At 57.0% G+C, this 24,499-nt stretch overlaps 2 protein-coding genes across 6 annotated transcripts; one reads left to right on the forward strand and one right to left on the reverse strand.

Moving 5' to 3' along the window:
* Nucleotides 1–1,644: 1,644 nt before the first annotated feature.
* SNCG (synuclein gamma) lies at nt 1,645–6,418 on the reverse strand. Its single transcript, XM_039233728.1, has 5 exons — nt 5,907–6,418; nt 5,054–5,095; nt 4,592–4,719; nt 2,156–2,227; nt 1,645–1,915 (listed from the first exon to the last, which is right to left on the reverse strand). Exons 1-5 carry the CDS (start codon nt 6,025–6,027, stop codon nt 1,895–1,897), a joined length of 384 nt encoding a protein of 127 aa, XP_039089659.1. The 5' UTR covers nt 6,028–6,418; the 3' UTR covers nt 1,645–1,894.
* A 159-nt stretch (nt 6,419–6,577) lies between these two features.
* Nucleotides 6,578–23,892, forward strand: MMRN2 (multimerin 2). Of its 5 annotated transcripts, XM_039233754.1 has the most exons (8): nt 6,578–6,990; nt 7,090–7,332; nt 16,203–16,331; nt 16,424–16,530; nt 16,629–16,709; nt 17,431–17,583; nt 17,771–19,477; nt 22,658–23,892. In XM_039233754.1, exons 2-8 carry the CDS (start codon nt 7,160–7,162, stop codon nt 23,041–23,043), a joined length of 2,736 nt encoding a protein of 911 aa, XP_039089685.1. In that variant the 5' UTR covers nt 6,578–6,990; nt 7,090–7,159; the 3' UTR covers nt 23,044–23,892. The 5 variants fall into 5 exon arrangements, with proteins under 5 accessions (XP_039089685.1, XP_039089686.1, XP_039089687.1 ...); XM_039233755.1 differs by lacking the exon at nt 6,578–6,990 and having other exon boundaries at nt 7,046–7,332; XM_039233756.1 differs by lacking the exons at nt 6,578–6,990; nt 7,090–7,332 and adding an exon at nt 9,544–9,733.
* Nucleotides 23,893–24,499: the final 607 nt, after the last annotated feature.

The following is a 24,499-nucleotide window of genomic DNA, read 5'->3' on the forward strand; positions in this document are numbered from 1 at the left end:
CAGCACCCGGCAGTTCACTGGGGCTTCTCAGGTGAGGAGAGGGGTAGGGAGAGATCAGTTGTTCCTCTAGCAAAGTCACGTGCAGCCTCAAGAGCAGAGGGCGCATAACGCGGGGGGTTTAAAAGCTAAGAGCACTGTAGGTGCTGTGGGACTGGCAACAGGCTTCCTGGACAAGGTAAACCTAGCTGTTTGGCATATGACCCCAGGAATGGGCCCTGAGTGGGTGTTTAGGGTGGGAGTCAAGCAGCAGGCACCCTCCCAGGTTCCTTCAGCTGAGGCAGAGGACACTGGGAGCCTGGTGATGCACCGTCCCCAGGGGCTGGGTCTAGGTGTCCCCTTCCCCCTGACACTTTATGGGGCTGGCTCCTCCTCTCTTTCCCTTACGGTTGAAAGAACTCTCAGGCACACCCAGGCCCCAGAAGGACTCCTCCAGGGCATGCACAGGCCTGCTTGTGTGCTTGCATCTGGGTCCGCGAACAACGAAACCCCTGACTGCCCTGAACCTCTTCACTCCTCCCATGGCATGGTTTAGGGGTCTGGGGTATCCGCAGCCTCCTGCTCCTCTCTGCCTCCTCAGCAGTGGGTGCCCATGGCCTGCAGGCTGGGATACAACCCTGCCCAGCTGGGCTCAGCTGGGTTCCCGGCCCCCAGGGCTGCCTGGGATCCCTGTTCCCACCCCTGAGGCAGTATGGGAATGTGCTGTGGTCTCAGGGGGTGTCTGCAATAGCGTGTGGACTCAAGCTCTGGCTCTGACACCCAGGGCTAGAGGCGGGGCAAGTCACTTAGATGCTCTGAGTCCAAATTGTCTGGGCATCAAAGGGGATGCAATCTCCCAGCTGCCTCTGAATAAGCCCCCAGGGCATGATGCCAATAGCCCTTCATGTAGGGCACCTGTCAGCCTGTCCCCAGATTATTTAGAAACATCTGCTTTGAGCACCAGAGTCCACACAGGTAGGGTGGCTGGAGCAGAGCATGGGCGTTAACTGGGTGGCTCTGGAACCAGGCCACCTTGCCTTCAGCCCAGCCCCCGCGCTCCCTAGGCTCTGTGCCCCTGGGCAAGTTATTTAACCTCTCTGTTCCTCAGTTCATTGTCCGGGACGCTGGGGTCACACCAATGGGTTTGTTCTGAGGATTCAATTAGGGAAAGTGGTCAGGCCTGGGAGGAGCTCATTTTTACTATTTTCGAGGTGGAGGCTCACTCTCCTGCATCTCAGCTGTCCTTTTTCTCTAATGGTACTTGACAAGACTTGGTGGTGAAGGACAGGAAAGCCCAGCTCCAAGCGGGTGGGAGCTCGAGGCTGGGTGGGGCCAGGCAGGAGGGGCCGTGGGGTCATGTCCTTCTGCGCTGAGGAGGACTCAAAGAGGTCTTGTACTTCACATCTTTGAAAGTTACCATCTGTTTGGGGGAGGAGTGTTAGGTTGTCTGGGGAAGCAACACACAATGGTGCGGGGTCCCTGAAGGCAGTGCCTGTGTCACAAGGTTCTCGAAATGGAGGGTACCTGGTCCCAGACCTGCTTCCCAGACCCACCAGCAGCTGGCCCAGCTCCCGATTCTGGGGCAGAGTGAGGGGGGTGGGGGGGTAGGAGACTTCTTCCTAAATGAGGCAGCACAGAAAGGAAGCACGGGCATGTTATGGCCAGGGGTGAGGACTTGAGTTTTATTTGGAATCATTAAAAACAAAAATTCACAGCAGCATCTGTGGGGTCAGGAGGACCAGAGGGCAGAGGGTGTGATGGAGGGATGTGAGGGAGGTGAAGGCAGCTTCACGGGCCCCATGGGTGGCCGGGCGCGAATACGGGAACATGGGCCACCCAAGTCACGCTCCAGGGCTAGGCAATCCTCAAGCCGGGTGGGGAGAGGGCTCTTCCTCCTCCATGGCCGACTTGCATCCCTCTAGTCTCCTCCACTCTTGGTCTGGGAGAGAGAGTGACCTTCACACACAGCTCCAGGCCCCCACCCTCTGTGGCCACCCTGAGTGGGGTGGGGCTGGGAGTCATCTATGCCCCTCCACCCTGAGGACCATCCATGAAGAGACCTCCCATCCGGGCTGAGGGGGCTGCAGAAGGTCACAAGGCTGCCCCGAGGGCTCTGGGACCCTGGGAGGGAAGCAGGACTGCCCAGGTGCCGTCTGTGCTCTGGGAGCCCCGCACCTACCTCCTCGGCCACTTCCTCTTCCACTTTGGCTGCCTTGTCCTCCTGCGGGGGAGCCGGTTGCTTCAGGTCCTCCTGGGAAGGAGAAAGGGAGATGTGGAACCGTGTGGAGGCCCCAGCTTCTCTGCACCCAGGGCTCATCCCCCCGGCCTCAAAGACGAGAAGAGACCCTCATCACCTTTCTGTATGTGGTGTGTCATCACCAGACTGACCAGAGGAGCGACAGAGCCTCGTGTAAGGACCCATGGTGGGGGCTCTGATGATACCAAGACTTCCGGGGACACCATGTATCCTGGAGCCCAGCTTTGCACACCCCTAAACTAATGTGGGGTCTCTGGGCGGTCCATGGTTGGGCCTTCTTATGGAGGAAGACTGGTGGGGTGGGGTGGAATGAAGTGGGGGTGGGATGTGGCCCTGAAGCCCTAGGCCTGAACCCACCCTCAGAGTCCCTGAATCACAGGATCACACACTCTTGTCCTACTGAACCCCCAAATAGCCCTAGGAGGATGGGTGTTTATACTGTGCATACTGAGGCCAGGGAGGCCACATACCCAGCTCAAGGCCTCACAGCTCGAAGCAGTGGGGCTGATGGGGATCAGGTTCGGCTTGCTCCAGGCCCATCCCTATCCCTAGCAGCAGTGTTCTCTCTCCCTGCCTCCTGGATGGGCTCTGGGCTCAAGCTGGCCTGGTTGGGGCCAGCAGGCATTATATAATCCTCCTCACTTCCTGTCTCCTACTCCCTTAGCCCCAGTCAGACACTTGCCTAAGGTGACCTGCCTGGGGGGTGGTCGAGTGACAGCTGTGGGCAGGACCAGACTGGGTGGTCAGCCTGGACCCGAGTCTTAGCACCAACCTCTGGAGAACACTGCCATCTCCATGCTGCTGCTGGAACATCCTTGGTGGATTGGGGCTTAAATGGGCACTGAACTGTGTCAGCCACTGTAGGGGCAGCTTTCCAGGCAAGAGGTGGGTGGCCCCAGGTCTAGCCCTGCTGCCTCAAGGCAGGTGCATGAGGCCACAGGAATGGAAGGGCTGTGAGACAGGCAGGGCTGCATCATTCTACGGTTCACTGAAGGAAGAGTGGTGACTGGTTTCTGGGTGTCACCAGGAAATGTCTCCTTGGGGCAGCCCCACCCCCACCCCAGGCCCTGGGGTGGCTCCATGGGCTTACCAGCCCTCCTTCAAGGCCAGAGAGGAGTGCCCAGGCACTCTCAGAGGTCCAGTGGCAGGCTGACCCCACCACAGGGCCTCCTTTGCTCTCCTGAGCACCTATGGGCCCTGCCCAGAGGCACAGATGATGATGATATAGTCCCCTGCCTCTCTTGGGTGCACACCATGATACAGGTATAACGGTTTCATGGGGGCCATTTCCCTGCACGATCACACAATGGCATAGCCAAACAGGTACGGCCACTCCCCCCCTTGTTGCAGGTAAGGTAATGGAGGTGCCAAGGGGTTGAATAGCTTCCCAAGGTCATACAGCCGGCAAGGGGCAGAGCTGGGGATGAGCAGACAGACCCGTTGCCGGCTCCAAAGACATGGAAACCCTGTGCTGGCCCTGAAAGTGCACGTCTAGGTGCTGCCTCCCGGGCAGGGTGGCCCCTCCCCTGCCTCCCACCTGCTCCCCGAAGCAGGGATCCTCATTGCCGGGTGCCTCAGAGCGGCCTGTGCCTGGCTCCCGTATAAACGGGGCTCCCACCGCTACCTCACACTCATGCAGAATAGAATCTCTCCAAGCACGGGCCCTGCGGCCAGGAACACCAGCCCCGGGACCTTGGGCACATCACTTAACCTCTCTGGGCCTCATGTTCACACCCTGTCTCTGCAGATTTGTGCCGATTAAATGAGTTAATAAATGCAAAATGCTTTAAGCAGAGCCTGCTCTGTGGTGGGTGCTGGAATAGCTCATGTAGCAGGCCACCACCTCCTGGGAGCACCCAAGTGCACCTGTGCCCCCTGTACCCGGCAGCCCACGGGCAGACGCCCCCGCATGTGCACAGTAGAGGTCAGGACCCTCACTGCCTTGTCACAAGGGGGCGCTGTTTCCCTGCTCCTCCCACCAGGCTGATGGGCGGTGACTTGGCCGCTCCAGCCTGGTGTCTTCTGCCCAGGAGACCGCCTGTCACCACGTGAGGCCCACAGCACCCTGCTTTCACTAGTGACATGTGGCGCCTCCAAATGCTGAGCATCAAGAGGACGTGGCTTTGAGCCTCACTTTCCACTTGGGCCCCAAAGTGCACCCCTCACGAGAAGAATTATGAGGACTCTAGGTGTTAATGGGGGTGAGAAAAACCCAGCACAGACCATGGGCCCCCTAAGTCTCTGCTTCCCTACATGTCATGAGGCAATACTGCCTTCTCCTCAGCTGGCCTCTCTGGGGCCCGGGGTGAGACTGGCCCGAGAGCCAGAGCCAGAGCCAGAGCCAGAACGGGAGCTCACCTTTCGAACCACTCCAGAGGTGACGGCGATGTTCTCCGCCTCCTCCACTGTCTTGATGGCCACTGTGTTGACGCTGGTGACCACGGCCTCACTCACAGCGTTGGCCTGCTCCTTGGTCTTCTCAGCCACTGCAAGAGGACTCTGGCTGGCCGTGGTCCTCATCCCTCCTTGTCCGGGCCCGGCCTGCCCAAGTCAGGCTGAGCAACCCCTTTCTCGGGGCACTCAGAGAGGAGGGCCTCCTCTCCTGGAGGCCCTGGACTGCCCCCTCCGCTGACTCCAGAGAAAGCCTGATGCTGAGCGGGTGGAGGGAGCAGGAGGCACACCCTGGGTTTAACCTCATGTACACATACGGCTTAGGCTTCCAGCTGGGGGGTAGGAGGACCCTGGGCTTGAGCCTTCAGGACCAGTTTGCGGTCCCCAGAGCTCCCAACCCTCCATGTCCCCTGGTCCTGGGCTCCTTACCTGAGGTCACACTCTGCACAACATTCTCCTTGGTCTTGGCCCCTGGGGAGGAAACGGAGGCGTCAGCCCACTCCTCCTGGTGTGGGAAGCGGGGTGGTCAGGGCAAATACACACAGAGCAGCTGAACAAGCTGTGGGGTTGGTGGGGGAGGTGGTGTCTGGGGGCCGCAGTCCCTTCAAAGGCCGCTTCCTGCTGCGTAGAGGAAGGGGACGGATGGGAAGTGGATAGGGCAGGATGGTGGGATGAGAGAGACCAGGCCTGAGGTAGGGTGCAGGCCCAGCTGGGTGTGGCCTGGGCCTCGGAAGGAAGCAGCGGCAGGACGGAGCTGAGTCACCAGATTCCGAGGGGCTGAGGGGGGTGGGGCTACCCAGGACCCTGGGGCTCAGGCTCCTCTCCCCTGCTTACCCTTCCCTCTGAAAAGGGTGGGGACCCAGGGCTTGGCTGCTGCCACCTGCCTGCTCAGCCCAAAGACTCTAGGCTCAAGCCGGCTTCTCATCTGAGTGCAAGGGCCTGGAGGTGATGCTGGGGTGGGAGACACTGGCCTGCATCTGTGCACTTGTGTGTGTGCATGTGTGCAAACAAGTGTGTCTGAAGGCTGCGAGCTCCTCTCGCTGTTCTGCTTCAGAGACCTTGAGGCCCTGAGGAGGTCAAAGCAGACCTTGGGGGGTGTGGAGGGGTGGTATGCTGGGGGATGGGGATGCTCCGGGGCATGGAGACCTTGACTCAATGGCCAGGACCTCATCCCCACCCAAAATGACTCTGTGGGGCTGGGGGAGAAGGCTGGCCCAGGGTAACTGGGCACCCCCGCCTCCAGCCTCCGCGCCCTGCCACGCCCTGCTTCTCCCAGACTCACCCACATACATGACCCCCTCCTTGGTCTTCTCAGCCGCTTCCGTCACCCCCTGCTTGGTCTTCTCCACGGCGCCCACCACACCCTCCTTGGCAATGGAGAAGCCCTTCTTGAAGACATCCATGGTGGTGGGCAGTGGGAGCCTGACTCTTCCAGCGAGCTGTGGCTAGCGCTGGCGAGAATGCTGCTGCCGCCGCTGTCCCCGCTGCTGCCGCTGCCTCTTATTGACGCCCATGAAATATTGATGATGCAGCGGCGGCTGGCTGGTGGGAGCTCAGCCAGCGGGCCAGGGAGGGCGGGGGAGGAGGCCCGCCCTCACCTTCTCCGAGGGCTGGGCAGTAGGGTCCGGCTCCCCTGGGGCCCTGCTGCCCACCGCTTCCCTCCTGCCCCCTGCCCTCCAGGGAGGGGCTGCAGGGGGCTGGACACGTCCGTATCCATCACTGTCCCTCATTCATTCGCTGTCCTGCCCATGCACCGCGGCCGCCCTGGCTGAGTGCTCTCAGGCTATTGTATCTGTATACATCTGGGACAGAGGTGGTCAGGCCAGGGAGGCAAATTGCTATCAGCATCTCAGGCAGGGGGGTGGGGACGGGGCCATGTAGGCTGCAGGTTAGACTTCCCAGACCGGCTCAGCCTGCCTGACGACTTACAAGCACCGTGGATGCCCCCACGTCCCAGGGCTCCATCAGGGCCAGTGGGGGAACTGGGGCAGAGGAGCACACAAAGGGCCTCCCAGAGCCCTGGCCTCTGGCTAGCACTGTGTGACCCTAGGACAGCTGTCTCTCTCTGAGTGTCCGCCCACCTGCTGGCTCCCACAGCCCAGTGGCGAAAGGCGCTGAGTAGGCACCAAGGACCCCTCACTTCCTGGCCACCAGCATGGATGGACAGCAGGTTCCCTGAGACCGAGCCGACCACTTCCTGCAGACCCACCTCGATGCTTGCGTTCTTCTCCTGACTCCTATGGGGACCTGTGTGGTGGGACCACCCCCTGTGTGTTCCACACCTCCAGTGTCCCTGACCTGAGTCCTCTTAGAAAGGCACAGGAACTGGTCTGCGTTGTTGGCTGCCTCTGCAGGGGACGGCGGAGGTAGCTGGGGGGGGGGGGGGGCCGGACGAGGCTCACCGGGTGGGCCGGCCCAGGCCACTTCCTCTCTTTGTTGTCCCTCTGCTTTCTTTTCCTTCTGAGGCTTAACTTGAAGACGACGTCAACATCACTGGCAGTGTGTGGAGTCATTTGCTGCGGCTGAGCTTGTCTCATGGCCAAGATGATCCTGACACTGCTGCTCGGTCTCGGGGGGCCCCTAGGCTGGGGGCTGCTGGGGGCCTGCGCCCAGGCTTCAGGTAACAGGTTCTCTGATCCACATGGTCCAAGGCAGCCTGCGGGCTGGAGGGCAGAGACTGAGGACATCGGCAGGGACCCCATCAGACGGTAAGGAGGACCTCGACCTTGGGGGAGGTCGTTGTAAAGGATCTGAGTCCCAGCTCAGCCAGAACAGGGTCTCCTGGGACCTCAGTTATCCATCTGTGAAATGACCTAATATTATGCACCTGCTGGGGCCAGCTGTGAGGCTGAATGAGGTGCCCGGTGCCAGGCTTGCTTCAGGAGGCCGCCACCCCTCCAAGCCCAGGCTGGGCACCCCAGGGCCCAGGCTAAGGACCACAGGAAGTTCTTCACCTGGCCCACGACAAGGAGCAACCTGGAGGTTGGGCAAGCGCATTTCTTGCCATCAACCACTTAGCATGGGGTGATGAGGGGCAGTAGTTCCAGAAGTTTCCAGCTGGTCTGGCAGTGGCTCCCCTTCTTTGAAGTCAACTGACAGGTGAGCCTAAGTGAGGCTGGCCTGGCATAAGTGATAGAAGACAGATGCTCCTAGGGACTGAATTTTTATTCAAGTGCCCAGGAGGACTGATGTGGGTCCTCAGCCTAGCCCTGAGAGACAAGCAGTAAGCAGACAGGGTACTCTGCCCAATTTCCAGAACAAAGAGGAAGCCAGGGCATCCACTGAGTTCTGCTTCAGTGCCCTCCTGGAAATGGGTGGAATGGTCTTGTGACTGAACCAGGACACCATCTTCCAGTCTGTTATTTATCCAGACTCAGGTGCCCCTGCTGATAAGGTGCCGGACCTGTGGGCTCCTCCCCGGGGTGCTCCAGTCAGGGCAGCAGGTGTCTTTGTGGGTCCACCCTGGGGCCAGGCACTGTGCAGGTGTTAACTCAGTTAATCCTCCTAACAGCCTGGCTTACAGAGAGGAACCCATGGCTCAGAAAGACTAAACACCTGACCCATGACTGTACAGCTAAGAGGATCTAGAACCAGGATCTAAGTCTGACTTCAGAGCTCATGTTCTGGTTCCTGAGCACTCAGGGGCAGCCCCAACTCTCAGATGCATTTAACATGCCCACCACACCCTCGACCATACACACACACCCACACACACACACACACACACACACACAGCAGACTTAGTGAGGGTATTTATATGGATTTGGAGGGTGAAATGGGTCAATTTACACCCACCCAGAGTCTTCCATTTGGCTCCCTGAGATTCACTATCACATTAGCTTATGGAATGAATCTGCCTGAGACAGTGTCCTATAAGCTCTGACACTTCAAGGTGAACGTGTTTGTTGGACACTTTCCTGAAAGTGGATTTGGCCTTGGAGAGGAAAGAGTAATAAGCAAGTGCACACTGACTCTCAGTGAGGGAGGGGCTGGCCAAGTGGGGAGGAGGGGCCCCAACTCTGCCCTGCGACCAGGTCGGCTCAGGGCTGGGTGGAGCAGGCGATTCTTGGTGAGGGGCTCCAGCCACCCAGCTCTGATTTCAGGTCAAAGAACCAAGTCTCCTTTCCCCAAAGCTCCTTTCGTCGGGCAGCCTGCTTCCTTTTGATAAAAGGGAGGCTCAGGGTCCCAGGTGGATCAGAAGGAGGTAGGAGACACCCTTCTTTCTCCCTACCCTGTTGACTGTGGGGAGAGGCTCATGGGCTGCGTTCCTCCATTCTGGGTGGTCCCAGTGTGTGTCCAGCACGTTCGGATGTATGTAAAGGGAGCCCCAGCCCAGGAATGCCCAGGTCCCAGGGGAATCCGGGGGGGTGGTCCCAGCAGGTGTGCTGGGTCTCCTTCCCCCCACCACCCAGAAGCGGCGGTCCCCACGGGCCCGGCCCAGGTTGTCAAGGCCTCCAGAGGGGCTAGTGTGAAAGGAAGGAAATGCTGCTCAGCTTCCTCGGGCTGATTGCTTCCCGTGCTCTGTGAAGGGACAGGCGGAAATGCTGCTCCAGCCTCCCTCCTGCAGCAGGGGGAGGGGAGGCGGGGCGCTTGCACCATCATCGACAAGACTGCTGGACCCTGGGCGCCCCCGCACCTGTTTCTGGAGGTGCTTCCTGCCCTGCCTTTGCCCCCACACCCGTTTCTGGAGCTCCAGGGCTCTCCTAGGCCTTTGATATGGGCACAGATTAGACCCTTTGCAAAGAGAAGTTTGGACAGAACAGTTGGGTGCCGGATGCCAGGTCCCAGAGTGGAGGCAGGACATGGTTGAGTGTTCCCTCCCTCCCTCGGTCCCCCAGCCATCTGTGTATTTGGACTCCGTGGGAAGAAGGCTCTTTGGATGCTCCCCAGTTTGGGTGGGAGTGGGACTGAGCAGCAGCTTAGGACGCAGGCTTCTCAGAGCCAGCTCTTGCTCCCCCTGCAGGACTGAGCCTGCGCTGAGGACCAGGCTGAGCCCCGGGCAAGGTGCCCCATCTCTACATTGTCACGACAGCTCTGCACTCTCCGCCTTACATGCCATGAGGCTCAGAGAATGGGGATGCCACCCAGGGCTACACAACCAAGTGACAGGTCAGAGCAGGGGTCCACATCCACTGGGCTGCAAATTCCAGGTATCCTCTGTCTGTCCTGTGTCCCCTGAGATGGTGGTAATGTGGGAGAGGCTGCTCCCAGCAGCCCCACTGGCCCTGGCTACCAGCATCAGCTTCTCTTGACCCACGCACAAGTGGGTAGCATTTGTGGTTTTTTGCAGTTGAGAGCTTGTAGCCCAGAGGAGTCAAGCATAGGGCTGGAGGTCACACAGGAGCAGGGTGGAACCCAGGCCACCAGTCACTGCCATGGCTGTGCCTCCTACGCCTGATCTTGTTGTCAGAGCACAGGGCCTAGGGTACACTCAGGGAGCTCCCATGCTGGACACTGAGTGGCCTCAGTCTCCTCTGTCAAAGCCCCTTTCCAAGACAAAGCCCTGCAAAATTCTCCCCCAGAGTGGTCGGTCATATTCAAAGCCGCATTCAAGGTCTCAGAAAGTAAGGATGCCGAGAACACACCCTCCTTCCCCAGAAAGCCTTAAGGACTTAAGGGGCAGTCAGAGGTGGGTTTTACTGGCATTTAAGTGTCCCAGGGGACAGTGGCAACAGTACATGCATAATTCAGAAAGCTCCAGCTAACAGCCCTTTCCCTGCTAGAGGCTCACTCTGCCTTCCACATAGCCCCTCCCTTTGCCCCCAGGGAGGCAACGGAAGTGGGAATCTTCTCCACATTTCCAGGAGTGGGGGGAAGGGCATTGCTCAAAGTCACCCTGAGTCAAGAAAGGGGGAGGGGAGGAGGGTCCAGGCTTCCCAGCTCCCATTAAAAGCTCCCAAGGGATCAGTGGACATTCTTCTGACTAGGGCAAGGGGTCAGCGGGGGGGCCATGTCAGAGGCCCAGGGTGGCCCAAGCCCAGCTGGCCCCAGGAGATGAGGGTGCAAGGAGCGCCCAGGCCCGAGACCAGGAGGCAGCGAGAACAATGGGTGCCTCAGCGAACTGAGCTGGGGGCTCGGGCTCAGAGGGCCAGCGTGAAGCTGCCAGGAGCTAGAGGAAACCAAAGCAAAGGTCAGGAATGTTCCCAGGGCTTCTGGGCCAGGGGCCTGTACTGTGCCAAGGGGGTTGGGCTGCCAAGGGAGGGGGAGCGTGGGCAGGGAGAATAGCTGGAGCCTGAGGTTTGGGCAGGTCAGGAGAGAAAGTTCCTGGGCAGGAAGGGTGGGCGGCACCGCTTCCGGTTCCAGGAGTTCGAGGTGGAAAGTCCCAGTCACTCCCTGGCAGGCTGGACTGGACCCAGCGTGCCGGGGCACAGGCCTTCTGGACCCTCGGCAGCAGTTCGGAGCAACGAATGGAACTTTGTTGTGAGTGGGCGTTTCTCACCCTCGGCACTACTGGCATTTGGGACATGCTAATTCTTGGTTGTGGGGGTGCGGGGCTGTGCTGCGTACATGGCAGGGTGTTTAGCCGCATCCTCGGTCTCCACCCACTAGATGCCAGTCGCTCCTCCCCCCTCCCAGTGGTGAAGACCATAAAGGTCTCCGAAAGTTGACAAATACACCTGGGGGCGAAGCCACTTCACCCCCTGCTGAGAACCATTGATTCAGAGAAACACTTTTCCCCAGGCCTGAGCCCAAGCTGCAGAATTCCCAGGGAGCCCAGCATGGAGGTGAGGTGGGGACTGGAGTGTCTGGCCCCGGACCGGTCTGTGAAGGTGGCCGTCTCACCCGCGCGGTCCCTGAACTCTGGGCCCATCAATTTCGTGGTCTCTCTATCTCCCCGCCTCAAGTTGAGTGAACATTCTTTGCTTACAATCAGGGCCAGCTCCAGAGGCATGTGACCTGAGCAGTCCCAGAGGGCGCACCCACAGAAGGGCCCCACACTTGGTGTAATCTCTGTCCCGTATTTTTATTTTGCACTGGACGCTACGGATTCTGCAGTCAGTCTCGTGTGAAATATCTACTATCTGTCCCTCTGCAGAAAACCTGTGTGACCCTCTGGGTTAGAATCAAACCTTCTAGAAAGCTTGTTGAGATGATCAGAAACCCCTGCCCTCCCTCACTGGTCTCCACAGGCCAACTAGTTTCAACTATTTAGATGATTCCTTTGGTGTTTGTCTCTGTGTCTCTAACTTACATGTTTATAGTGCTGCTTTTTAGGGAAGTAGCATTATCAGTGACTCAGCTCTCATTCCCACTCCATACCCCCACCCCAACATGCATGCATAGGTGTGCAAGAGCACACCTGTGTGCATATATGCGCACGTGCGCGTGTGCGCATGCGCACGTGCACACACACAGATGCCTATCCATCATCCGCCCATATTGCCATTTTGAGTGATGACTGCCCATCATTGACCTGGGCTCGCCTATACCACCTTCCTGGGGACTCCCTTCCCCTCAGTGCTCTCGTGGAAGGCCTGTCTCCTGATGCACTGCCTTCCTCTTTCTTGGTACCCTGGCTTGTGTCGGTGAGGCACTTCGGGCACAGTGGTACCCTGTCCTGGGCTGTGACTTAGAATGCCCCAGAGAGCTTTAAAATGTTGAGGCCCAGGCCTCAGTCCCAGAGAGTCTTGCTTCACTGACCTGGAGTAGAGCCTAGAGGCTCTTCTTTTGAAAGTGCCACACAATGGTTTTGGTGTGAAGATTTGATGGCAAGATTGCAAACCACTGCTCCGGTAGCTTCCTGGTGAGGGGTCCTCGGGGAGGGGGCAATGCTTTGAAACCTAGTGTGTTGAAAATGTCATTATTCTTGTTCTCTTTGCTTTGATTGATATAGTTAGACTGGGCATCGGATTCTAAATTGGAAATAATTTTTCCTCCATATTTTGAAATGTTTTTTTTAAAATTGTTTTTCATGTTTATTTATTTTTGGGAGACAGAGAGACAGGGTGCAAGCAGGAGAAGGGGCAGAGAGAGGGAGACACAGAATCTGAAGCAGGCTCAAGGCTCCAAGCTGTCAGCACAGAGCCCGACGCGGGGCTCGAACCCACGAAGTGGGATCATGACCTGGGCCAAAGTCGGATGCTTAACTGACTGAGCCACCCAGGCGCCCCTTCCCTCCATGTTTTGAAGCTCTCCACTGTGTTCTAGTTTCCAGTATTGCTGTTGAAAGGCTCAAGGCCATTCTAATTGCTGGTGTGTGTGTGTGTGTGTTGATTTTTCTCTCTAGAACATATAAAATTATTTTTGTTCCCAGAGTTCTAAAATTTCATGATGATGTGAGTTTATTTTCATCACATAGTTGGGTAATAGTGGGCCCTTTGCATCAAAAAATTCGAGTTCTTTACTTCTGTAATACTTGGGTTTTTTCATAAACGATTTCCTTCTTCTGTTCTCTTTCTGGAACTCCTGTTACTCAGATGTTGGATTTCTGTCGTAGACTCTGGGTCTGGAGTTCTCTCTTGTCCAGCAAGAGAGCAGATGCAGGATTAAAATGTGAGAGAGGCTAATGTCTGGAAGGAGACAAGAGCCCTGAGGAAAGGTCCTTGCTGCGTTGTTATTAGGATCAGAAGGCTTACAAGTGTGATGGACGTGCACAAAGAGACAATGAAACCAATGAAACCGTGATGGGCGTGAGGGAAAAGGGGTTTTGAAGACACGCAGTGTGAGGGCTTTGGGTCTATACAAAACAGATGCTTGTTTATGGGGGCCTGAGGCATCATGTCTGTTTATCTTAGCTTGTTTAGGGGACGGACACAGAGCATACTACCTCAGGGTCAGCCAGGCACCATTCTTTTGCTGATTAGCTCTGGGCAACTTCACCGGCTGCAGCTAAAGCCTTGTTTACCTGTTTACCTATTTTGGTCCTTCCTGTGAAAGCAGCTTTCTGCTATTGTACTAAGTTGGGGGGTGTTTCCACCCTGAATACGGAACCTTATTTACTATTATTGGATGCTTTCATCCTGAGGTTTCCTATTCCTGTTCCTTTGTTCTATACCGGGGGTGCTTTGCCCTGATTACCTAATCTTGTTTACCTAATCTTGGATGTGTTCACCCTGGAGCTTTCTATTTCTTTCTGCCTTGTTAACCCATCGGTACAAACTCAAGGAATTCCTAGCTTATTTGCCACAGATTTCCAACACTAGTCTTCTGTTTTTCTGAACTTTCCTCTCACTGTTTTCTCTTTCGCCCTTTGCTCTTCTTTGGGGGGAAATTTTTTAACTTTACCCTCTAACATTTGTATTACATTTCTTTTGCATTTCTACTGTTATATTTTTAATTTCCAAGGGTCCTTCTCAGTCTCTGTATGTTCTTCCATTAACAATTTTTTTAAATATTTATTTTTGATAGAGAGAGAGAGAGAGAGAGAGAGTGCCAATGGGGGAGGGGGCGAGAGAGAGAGAGAGAGAGAGAGACAGACAGACAGACAGACAGAAGCCGAAGCAGGCTCCAGGCTCTGAACTGTCAGCACAGAGCCTGACATGGGGCTCGAACCCACAAACCGCAAGCTCATGACCTGAGGCAAAGTCAGACGCTCAACCGACTGAGCCACCCAGGCACCCCTGGATGTTCTTCCATTTTTTAAATAGCTTCTTGTTCTTGTTTCTTGGATGTAGTAACTTCTCTTACAGATCTGGGGCTGTTAATACAAATTTGGGGGACTTCTCTGCATAGTGTTCTTTTCTCCAAGTTGATTTTTTCCCAATTGTTTGTTTTTGACTTCCCACTTTCATACTAGAGATTTTTCTCAGGAGTCATCTTGGACATCTGCCCACTTGAGAATAGACAGAGAAGCCCATTGGAAGCTGGGCATGTGGATGGGTCTTTCTGACCTCTATTGTCATAATGTGCTCTGCTGGTCTATTTCACTGGGGGACCTCCTGATATCCTTGCTTTTAGGTCTTTCCCCCTGAGTGGGGTCATTTTTCTGACAGGCTTTTTCAGTTTGCTGTCAAGAGAGTAAAAGCTGGCTGCCAGGCTTTGGGAGGCCAAGTAGGAAATCAGGCTGGGGAGCGCAGCCCCCAAAACAGATATGGGCTACCCTCCCCAGCAGGATCCTGGTGCGGTGGTGCCTGGTGGCCCCAGGACAGAGACCAGGTCCAGAGAATAACGTCCTAACCTGACTGCCACTCCATCCCCAAGGCCCTGGAACACCGCCTCCTAATATCTGACAAGTGTGGCCACTTCTCTCCATATGCACTGCCATCACCCATGGAATGTGCCAGCATCTCCCACCTAGATCCCTGATACAGCCACCATAACTTGCCTCTTCCTGGCCTTTCTGTACCCAGAAACCAAGATGGCTCTTTCATGTTACTTTCCTGCTCAACTCCCTCCGCAACTTTCTGTGCCTTCAGGACACAGTCCCGCTCTTCAGTGGGAGCTCAAGGCCTCCACGGTCTGGCTTCTCCTTACCTCAGCACCCCCTTCCCTGCCCCAACCCTCTGCATCTCAGTGGGCCACACACCTCTGTCACTTGTGCCAAGTTATCACCTCCTTCTGAAAGTCTCCCCAGGTCCTGGTATCTTCCACACCATCTGAGATTGCCTGCTCTTCCTTGGGCCCCTGGAGGGAAGGTCTGCTCCGCCATATTGGCGCTGAGTGCTGTTCAGCTTGGGCCCAGCACCCAGTACCCAAGAGGTGCTGAGCTGAACTGAACCCTGGAGGTCACTGCCACTTGCAGCTCTGGAGAGCTCAGTCCTGGGAGCTGACTGCCAAGGGAAGGACCCTCTGACCTATTCTACTGGCATCAAGCCTGCCACCGGGTCAGTGAGCTGGGTGTGTCAGCCACGAGTACCCCCTGCTCCTGGGACTTGCAACAACACATAAGGGTATAGGCGTAGATGGCGAGGCTACCTCTCAGGTGTTCAGGAAGCTGAATGTGACCCCCAAACCACCCTGTAGGACCTTCCCCAGAGAAGGGACTGCGCAGCTCAGCTGCCTTCTCCCACATTTGTTTGAAAGTCTATTTCCATAATGGCCATAATGGGGACTGGCCAGGGAGCAGGAGGCCTCCCTACAGCCTGGGCTGTGGTGAAGAAAGATGTGGGTGGTGACGGGGCAGGGCAACAGTGTTCCCGGAGCACCTGCCAGGAGCCCGCTTCAAAGCACCTAGCTACATAGGTGACCCAGCCACCCGCTTGGAGAAGGGTGTTATAAGCTCCATCCGATAAGTGGGGAAGTGGAAAGTCCCCAAGTGCCTCACTCAAAGAGTGTGAAGGACTTGAACCCAGGACTCTCCAGCCCCAGCAGCGCTATGCTGCTTCCCTGGCACCAAGAGAAACAGTGAGAGACCTCGCTGGCTTTGTGTGACTTTGGGGGTGCTCGTCAGCCTCTCTGTGCTGGCCCCTGGAAGCAGCTGAGCAAGTGCCCTAGCAGGCAGGATCTGTGGAGGCGAGGGATGAAGAATGCAGAGTGTTCCCTTCTCCCCTTCTCGGGCTAATGGATTCTAGAATCCCGGCATTGGGCGCAGCGGGGAGGCAGGGGTGGGGCACCAGCACAGCACCGCTGTTGGCATCTAGGAGGGGTCATGTGAGAGCCGGGTGTGTCAGCAGCTCTCTCCTCTGGCTTGTTTTTCCAGTAACTGGTGCCCTTACCAGAAGTCTAGGCTGGTCACCTATGTAGCTGCTTGCAAAATGGAGAAATTCCTCGTCCACTCGCAGCAGCCATGTCCACAGGAGACTCCGGGCTGCCAGAAAGTCAAAGTCATGTGAGTGAGGGCAGGATGGGGCAAGGTGGGCCATCCATCCAAGTCCTGCGCTGGGTCACCCTGGAGTCACTGAGCCGGCCTTCTTTCCCCAGGTACCGCATGATACACAAGCCGGTGTACAAGGTCAAGCAGAAGGTTCTGGCCTCTGTGGCCTGGAGGTGCTGCCCAGGCTTTTCGGGCCCTGACTGCCAGCACCACGGTAGGGCTCCCTGTGCCTCCCCTCCTTCCGCCTCTGCCCCAGGGGTCAGGCAGCTCCTCTGACGTGTGGGGTCGATATCTGTTGCCTCCTCTCTGCAGATCCCACGGCAATCCTTGAGCCTGAAGATCCAAGTGATGGCTTCCAGGAGTCTTGGGAAGGGCCAGCCGGCTTTGAAACCGGTATGCTGCTTTCCTAGAGGGTGCAGGAGGGGCAGGCGGGCAGGCAGGATCCACGTGCCCAGAACACTTCAGGAAAACTCTGGGCCCAGGAGTACCTGTATCACCCTACGGCCCACACCAAGGAGGCCAGCGTCCAGGGTCCCCGGTCACTGCCTGTTGGCTAAGCACACACACCCTTTTCCTTGACTGCATTTTCCCGAAAGGATAGCTTCCTCCGGCACCTTCGTTGCCCCTTGAATGGGACAAGATCCCACGGTCTGGAAGAAGCTTCCCCACATGCCTCTTAACCAGGGCCAGGAAGTCACGCCAGCCTTGGTGTGTCTAGTCAGCGCAGAACCACCAAGAGGTGCCAATTGTGAGACCTATCGAGGCTGGACCATGGCCGGGGTGGCGAATAAATTTCATCATGCGGTGAACTCCTACCTTTAGACAAGAGCTGCCTAGAATGGCGGTGAGTGGCTATGTCCACACAGCTGAGGATGAAAGTGTGCGTGATTGACCAGGCACGTCTAGGGGGCGGGGTGTGCCAGTGAGGGCGAGGGCTCAGGCGCCATGCATGTCCCCTTCTGGAGCTAAAGGCTTCTGAGCTCCTGTTCACAGGACATCAGCACACATCTTCCTGATATTTCTAGCTGAAGCTGGAAATTTCCTTCCCCGCACCTCACGATCTGCCCCGACCTGGGGCATGAGACCTCGACAGTTATCCCTTGTGTGTCTTCAGGCCACCCAGATGTGGAGACCGGCAACACCATGGTGCTGCAGGAAGACCTCCAGAATGATATTCACCAGGTGGCAGACAGCCTCCCAGGCCTGAGGAAGGCCCTGGAAAGCAACCTCACAGCTGCGACCATGGAGGCAAATCAGACGGAGCCTGGTGAGTGGCAGGCTCCAGGGGGTGAGGAACAGCTTGTTTGAATCCGAGGAGAGGCGGAGAGGCGAGGGAGGGAAGGAGAGGAAGGCGGGGCAGGAAGGCCTAAATCTCCGAGGAGCCCCCTCCGCCCCGCCTGGGGAGGGGTGAGTGCTCCTGGCAGGGCTTGCATGAAACCGAGTCTCCGTTGCAGAGTTCCGCGGCAGATCCCCGGAGCAGGTGCTACTGCCCCACATGGACGCCTTCCTGCGAGAACATTTCAGCCCCATTTGGAGGAGCTTCAACCAAAGCCTGCACAGCCTCTCCCAGGCCATCAGAAACCTCTCTCTTGACGTGGAGGCCAACCAGCGGGCCATCAGGGGGGTCCGGGAGAGCACCGTGGCCAGGGCTGACTTCCAGGAGCTCGGCGCCAAATTTGAGACCAAGGTGCAGGACAACGCCCAGAGAGTGGGACAGCTGCGGCAGGAAGTGGAGGACCGCATGCACGCGCAGCGCCTCTCCCTGCAGCAGTCCCTCTCCGAGGTCCACACCGATGTGGACGCCAAGCTGAAGCGGTTCCTCAAGGCCCAGGGGGCCGTGGGCGCCAACGGCAGCCTGGTCCCCGTGGCGGCGGGGGCGGCGGCCAGGCCCGAGCCCGAGAGCCTGCAGGCCAGGCTGGGCCAGCTGCAGAGGAACCTCTCGGCGCTGCACATGGCGGCCGGCCGCCGGGAGGAGGAGTTGCGCGACACCCTGGCGGACATGCGGGCCACCCTGGCGCAGCACGTGGAGGAGATCAAGGAGCTGTACTCGGAATCCGACGAGACCTTCGATCAGATCAGCCAGGTGGAGCGGCAGCTGCTGGAGCTGCAGGTGAACCACACGGCGCTGCGCGAGCTGCGGGTGATCCTGATGGAGAAGTCGCTGATCATGGAGGAGAATAAGGAGGAGATGGAGCGGCAGCTCCTGGAGCTCAACCTCACCATCCAGCACCTGCACGGCGCCAACGCCGACCTAATCAAGTACGTCAAGGACTGCAACTGCCAGAAGCTCTACTTCGACGCGGACGCCGCGCGGCCCCTGGAGGAGGCGCAGGTGGGCCTGGACGAGCGGCGGCAGCCCGAGGGCTCGTCCCTGCAGGCCCTGAGCGGCGCCGTGGCCGCGCTGTGGCGCGCGGTGGACGAGCGGCGGGAGGAGGGCGAGCGCGCGCGGGCCGACGCGGCGCGGCTGCGGAGCCAGCTGCGGGCGCTGGACCGCGAGGCGAGCGCGCTGCGGGCGGCGCACGGGGAGGCGCGGCGCGAGCTCGGCCAGCTGCACGGCTACTTCAAGGCCCTGCTGGACGACGCGCTGCGGCACGAGGCCGTGCTGGCCGCCCTTTTCGGGGAGGAGGTGATGGAGGAGATGTCCGAGGAGGCGCCCGACCCGCTGCCGCTGCGCTACGAGCAGATCCGCGCCGGCCTGCAGGACGCCGCCAGCGGGCTGCAGGAGCAGGCGCTCGCCTGGGACGCGCTGGCCGCCCGGGTGGCGGCCCTGGAGGCGGCGGCGGGGGTGGCCGGAGGGCGGGTCCCGGCCGGGCTGGCGCAGGAGCTGGAGCGCCTGGACGCCGACCTCCAGCGGGTGGGCCGCTGCTGCGAGGCCTCCGGGGCCTCGTCCCGCAACGGCTCCCTGGAGGGCCTGCAGGAGGCGCTGTCCGCCACCCAGCGCGACTTGGAGCAGCACCAGCGCCTCTTCCACAGACTCTTCGGAAACTTCCAAGGGCTTTTGGCCGTCAACGTCAGCCTGGACCTGGGAAAGCTGCAGGCCACGCTGAGCAAGAAAGGGAAGAAGCACCAGAAAGATCTAGAAGATCCTCGGAGGAGGGACAGGAAGGAAGCAGAGCCTGGGGCGGATGCGCGTATCAAAGGGCTGGCGCTTTGGGAAGCAGGTGAGTTCCTGAGGGGCTTGGGGGGGGGGGGGATGTGTGAGTCTGGGAGGACAGAGCTGGCAGCTCGCAGCTCTTTTGCCTCGAGAAGCCGGATGAAAGAGAACCGAGCAAGCATCCGTCAGGGGTGCTCAGGGCCAGCTTTGCCCTGATCCTCCTTTCATTCAGGGCCCGGGGTCTCTTAAGCTCCCCGAAGTGTAAGCAGGTAGAAGTCACCAGAACCAACCATCAGTGAGCAGGCAGGGGCCCTCCCTGTAAACGTTTGAGGCTCATCTACACGCCACTGGCTGTCTGCCCCTTTGCCCCTAGAGCGAGGAGCGGGTGCCTCAAATCTCTCGTCTCAGCTCTTCCCGTCCATCCTTCCTCACCCCCCCACCCCCATGGCTTTAACCAGCTCCCTGTTCTACAAATACATGACAAGGGACTGGTGTCACCTGCCATGGGCAGCACTGGGAGGAGGAGAATACAGGGGAAGGCCTTGGGCCCTGAAAGGAGCTTGTCCTGCCAACATAGTTGGCTCATCTTGCTGCTCTGCGCCAGGCCTTCCTTGGGCTTTGCCGCATGGAGTCATGACAGCTCAGCAGTGCGACATCACCGCCACCTTGCCTGAAACCGATGCTCGGTCAGGGCAAGTGTCCTGTTCGTACAGCTAGTGAGTGGCACAGGGATCCCCAAACCCCGTCCAGCTGTTTCTAGGACGCTGGCTTTTCTGTGAAAGGCCCTTGACGATGGGTCCCTGCAGGGCCCTGGGACCCTGGGCCTGGGCAGCTGGCTCTGAGGCTGGTGTGACGTGCAGCCCGCCCTCCTGGCCCCTCCCTGAGTGTGGCCCTGGGAAGGAGACCACTAGATTCTGTGCCTCAAGTGACTGTCCCCTGCCAGAGAGGCTGGCCTTGGGGCTATGGCCACGTCCTCATCTGGACACAGGACAGGGTACAAGGCTGCCATCTGTGCTCTCTATACGTGGTGTAGTGTGGCGTGTGGGAAGTCTGAGGATCCCACCCCAAGCTTGCCCTGTTCCTGTCATTCTCCATCACGGCCCTGGAGGCCTTTGTGTGCCCCGGGGCAGTGGACAGTCTCTAGCACTGCTTACCTGCCTCAGTTTCTCCCTCTTTAAAATGGGAGAATCACTCCCTACATTAAAGGGTTGTTATGAAGACTAACAGATTCGTTCACCACATACGTAGCCCAAGGTATAACATTTAGTAGAAACCAGTTTTGCCAGTATTTTCAGGGCTGAGGTTCTGTCCGCCAGCACTAACACTTCCATCATTTTTCCTGTTGTGCGAGGTGCAAGGAAGGCCTCGGCAGCCTGATGGTTTAGGTATCCGAGTTTACCACTGCAATATTTCGTTATTTCAAAATAATTTTTTCCTTATAAATAAAAATTCCCCCTTCTCGGTCTTGTAGGAGGGTCCATAGGACTTGAATTTGTGCCCAGCAGGGAAGCCTACTCTCAGTTTACCAGCTAGCAAATCGTTGAAGCACAGCCCTACAGCCTCCTGCGGGGCCGGTTTGGGCCCAGGCGCCGGTGGGGTCTGCCCCTAACGTTGAACTCTGGGCCGCAGGCGGGCTGGCCGCAACATGTGGAGACAGTCGAGTACCGGCAGAGGGCGCGCTGGGCCGGCCTTCCTTCGGCTGGGCGAGCGCCCCACCTCCTGGATGCCGGGGGAACTGCAGAGCCAGCAGCCGGCCTTAGACGTGACACCATCTTCCACAGACAGGAAAGCTGTTTCAAACTTCTCAATTCTCAAAAAATCTTCCAGAACGAAAGAAGAGCAAAAATTTGACAGTCACAAAACTCTTGCTGGACCGGGAGTCAAAGAGCTGGGGCTGTTGGTGGGATTAAGTCACTAACCTCTATGCAGCTTACCCCTCCTTTAATTTTTTTTAAGTGTTTTATTTATTTCTGAGAGAGACAGAGACAGCGTGAGCAGGGGAGGGTCAGAGAGAGAGGGAGACACAGAATCCGAAAACAGGCTCCAGGCTCTGAGCTGGCTGTCAGCACAGAGTTCAACGCAGAGCTCGAACCCACTGACCCTGAGATCATGACCTGAGCTGAAGTCGGACGTTTAACTGACTGAGCCACCCAGGCACCTGCTTGCCCCTCCTTTAGGCTTTGGTTTTACCCCCTAGGAAATGGGGAGTTTGGTCTCATCTGAGAGACAGAGAGATACACAGAGAGTTGAGGGAGCACACGAGGAACATCACCTCATTGGGTGCCAAGGCCAGTGTCATGGCCAGAACCCCAGTGGGACTCACCCTTCCTGTCTCCTGGCCCTGTCTTCTGCTGCCTGAGAGTCTTGGCTGGGCAGCTGGGTTGGCTCCTTCCTCACTGTACACTCACTCCCTACGTAGAGAGGCTTCCTCTGGCTCCATGCCCACCTGTGGCCTGGCAGACCTCACGCCTGTGTTCTCTTCATCTTGCTGGTCCTCCTGTGGCTGGCTAAAATACTTCTTTAAATGGAAAGAGAGCACCAGAGATCAGGAGATCCAAGGGCATCTGCCAGTGTGGTGATTTATGACCTGTGTCACCTGGAGCAGGTCTGCCCTCTCTGGGCCCGTCTCCCCATCTGTAATCCCAGCGTTCTGTGCAACGGCTGGAAAACGTTAAGATGGCCAGCTCGAAGAGTTTTCTTGTCCAGTCCTACCTGCTCTCCTCTAAGGTCTTGTGCCAAACATCCAGTAGGAAGGATCCTTCGGTGATCTTTCATTCTCTCACCAGCGTTAGCATTATTACCTCGAGGATGGGTGTTATCTCAAGATCCCCAGTAGGTGGCAGGAGTCTGGGAGCAGAGACCCGGGTTCCTGTCCCAGCTTGCCGTTGGCAAGCCATGTAGCTTTGGACAAGCGGGTAAGCACTCAAGATTCAAAGTTTCCTCAAAGAAGGGTACTTACCTCTGAGGATGCTGGAAGGAAGAGGGAGCAGAGGAGGAAGTGCTTTTTAAAAACATACACCGGTAGAGACAACAGACTTGTGTTCTCCTTTCTCTCAGTTAGTGACATGGTGAGTATTGGTCAGTGGCTCCCACTCCCTGAGGTTGCTGTTGGGAACACATAGGGTATCTAGAAATAGTGACTTATTCCTACCGTTAATAATGTGAGAAAGGCAGGTCTCAGGGTTTACTTTCTCATCCAAGGGAGTGAAGGATTGAGTCACTGAGCACTTTCCCTCCTGCATTCCAGGCTCCCCTGTGGCCTTCTATGCCAGCCTTTCGGGAGGGACGACCACCCTGCAGACAGTGAAGTTCAACACTACTTACATCAACATTGGCAGCAGCTACTTCCCCGAACATGGCTACTTCCGAGCCCCCGTGCGTGGGGTCTATCTGTTTGCAGTGAGCATTGAATTTGGCCCAGGGCCAGGTACGGGGCAGCTCGTGTTTGGAGGTCGCCATCAGACCCCTGTCGCTTCTACCGAAGAGCGGAAGGGCGGAAGCACAGCAACAACCTTTGCTATGGCCGAGCTGCAAAAAGGCGAGAGAGTGTGGTTCGAGTTAACCCAGGGATCGGTAATACCGAGGAACCCGCCAGGCACGGCGTTTGGGGGGTTTCTCATGTTCAAGACCTGAACACTGGACACAGCCCCGACCACACGTGGCAGGCTCGCCCAGCTCTCCTTGGCCTGGAGCCCTGGCCAGGGTTGGTCTGGAGACAGACCATCCAGTTGGTCCAATCCTTCCTGGAAAACTTTTGCAAAGACAGTGTGGTGTACGCGGCCTCCCTCTAGATGTACTGGGTTTCGCTATTTCTTATGGACAGGAAGCACCGGGATACTTCTCTCTGGGCAGAGCCTGGCCCCAGAAGTGTGAGTGTTAGCTTGCCGCGGCCTCCGAGGCCACGTGGCTTGGACCCTGGCTGGCTCTTTGCCACACCCCGTGTCCTACAGCATCATTGGTGTGTTGCTCCTCCCGTGGTTGGAAACTTTAAGTCTTTCTCCCACTTCTCCCTAACCGTACGCTAGACAACCATTCTTTCCCAGAAGGAGTAGGTTCAAAATGGAGGTGACGTTTTGGACAATGTTGGAAACCACTCTCTACCCACTTCGGGCCAGTAGGAGAAAACCAACCAGTTTGGCCTTGATTAGACATGGGGACAAAGGAACACTGAGTGACCAAAGGAACAAAATTATTATAATCTTAGTTTCAGTCCTTCCTTGAATTTATCTGTAACCTTAATTCACTTCTTTTTCTCCTTGCTTCCAGAAGATCAAGGCCAAGGCATGCCAGACATGAACTAAAGTGTGTACAATCTTCACTTTTTTTTTTTTTTTTTTTAACTTCCTCCACTGGCTCATGATCACCCTGATTCTTATTAGCATCTCTCACCCAGGAGGAGGCTGAGGGAGGAAGTGAAGGAAGATTGTCAATATCTTCCTCAGTCCTGATCAGCTCTGGAATAAAGCAATGCCCTTCACCTCTCTGCCTGGTTTACTTGTGGAGAGCAGAGCTTTGGTAAAGTAGGTAGAACTATGGAAGGGAAGGAAACTCTTTGGGGGAAATGTGACTTTCATTATTCCAGGCCATGTTTGTCTTCACAACTTCAGTTCTACCCTGCAGTAGGCGGTGATGTGAATCTTGGAGGAGACAGCAGAGCTCAGAATTGCCCCTATTCTTGCAGTATCAACATATGGTTTTCAAAACATTACAGACCCTGGAGCAAACGGGCTTGAGAAAGCAGTCATTGAATTGTCAAGAAATGGTTGTATTTTGGTAGTAGGTATTCAATATTAGGGGTTTTCCAATTTATTTATTTTTTTATTTCAGAGAGAGAGAGAGAGAGAGAGTGCGTGCAAGCAGGGGAGAGGGGCTCTAAGCAGGCTCTATGCTTATAGCGTAGAGCCTGATGCTGGGGCTTGATGCCACGACCCTGGGATCATGACCTGAGCTGAAATCAGGAGTCAGACACTTAACTGACTGAGCCACCCAGGTGCCCCTCCACACTCTTCTCCATAAACAAATTGGATTGGATTGGGTGCTGAGCAAGGACAGGAGTTGGTGGTCAGGGTTGACAAGGTTCTCAGCCCTT

Source organism: Hyaena hyaena, unplaced genomic scaffold, assembly GCF_003009895.1.
Source record: "Hyaena hyaena isolate Hyena2069 unplaced genomic scaffold, ASM300989v1 scaffold_78, whole genome shotgun sequence".
NCBI lineage: Eukaryota > Metazoa > Chordata > Mammalia > Carnivora > Hyaenidae > Hyaena > Hyaena hyaena.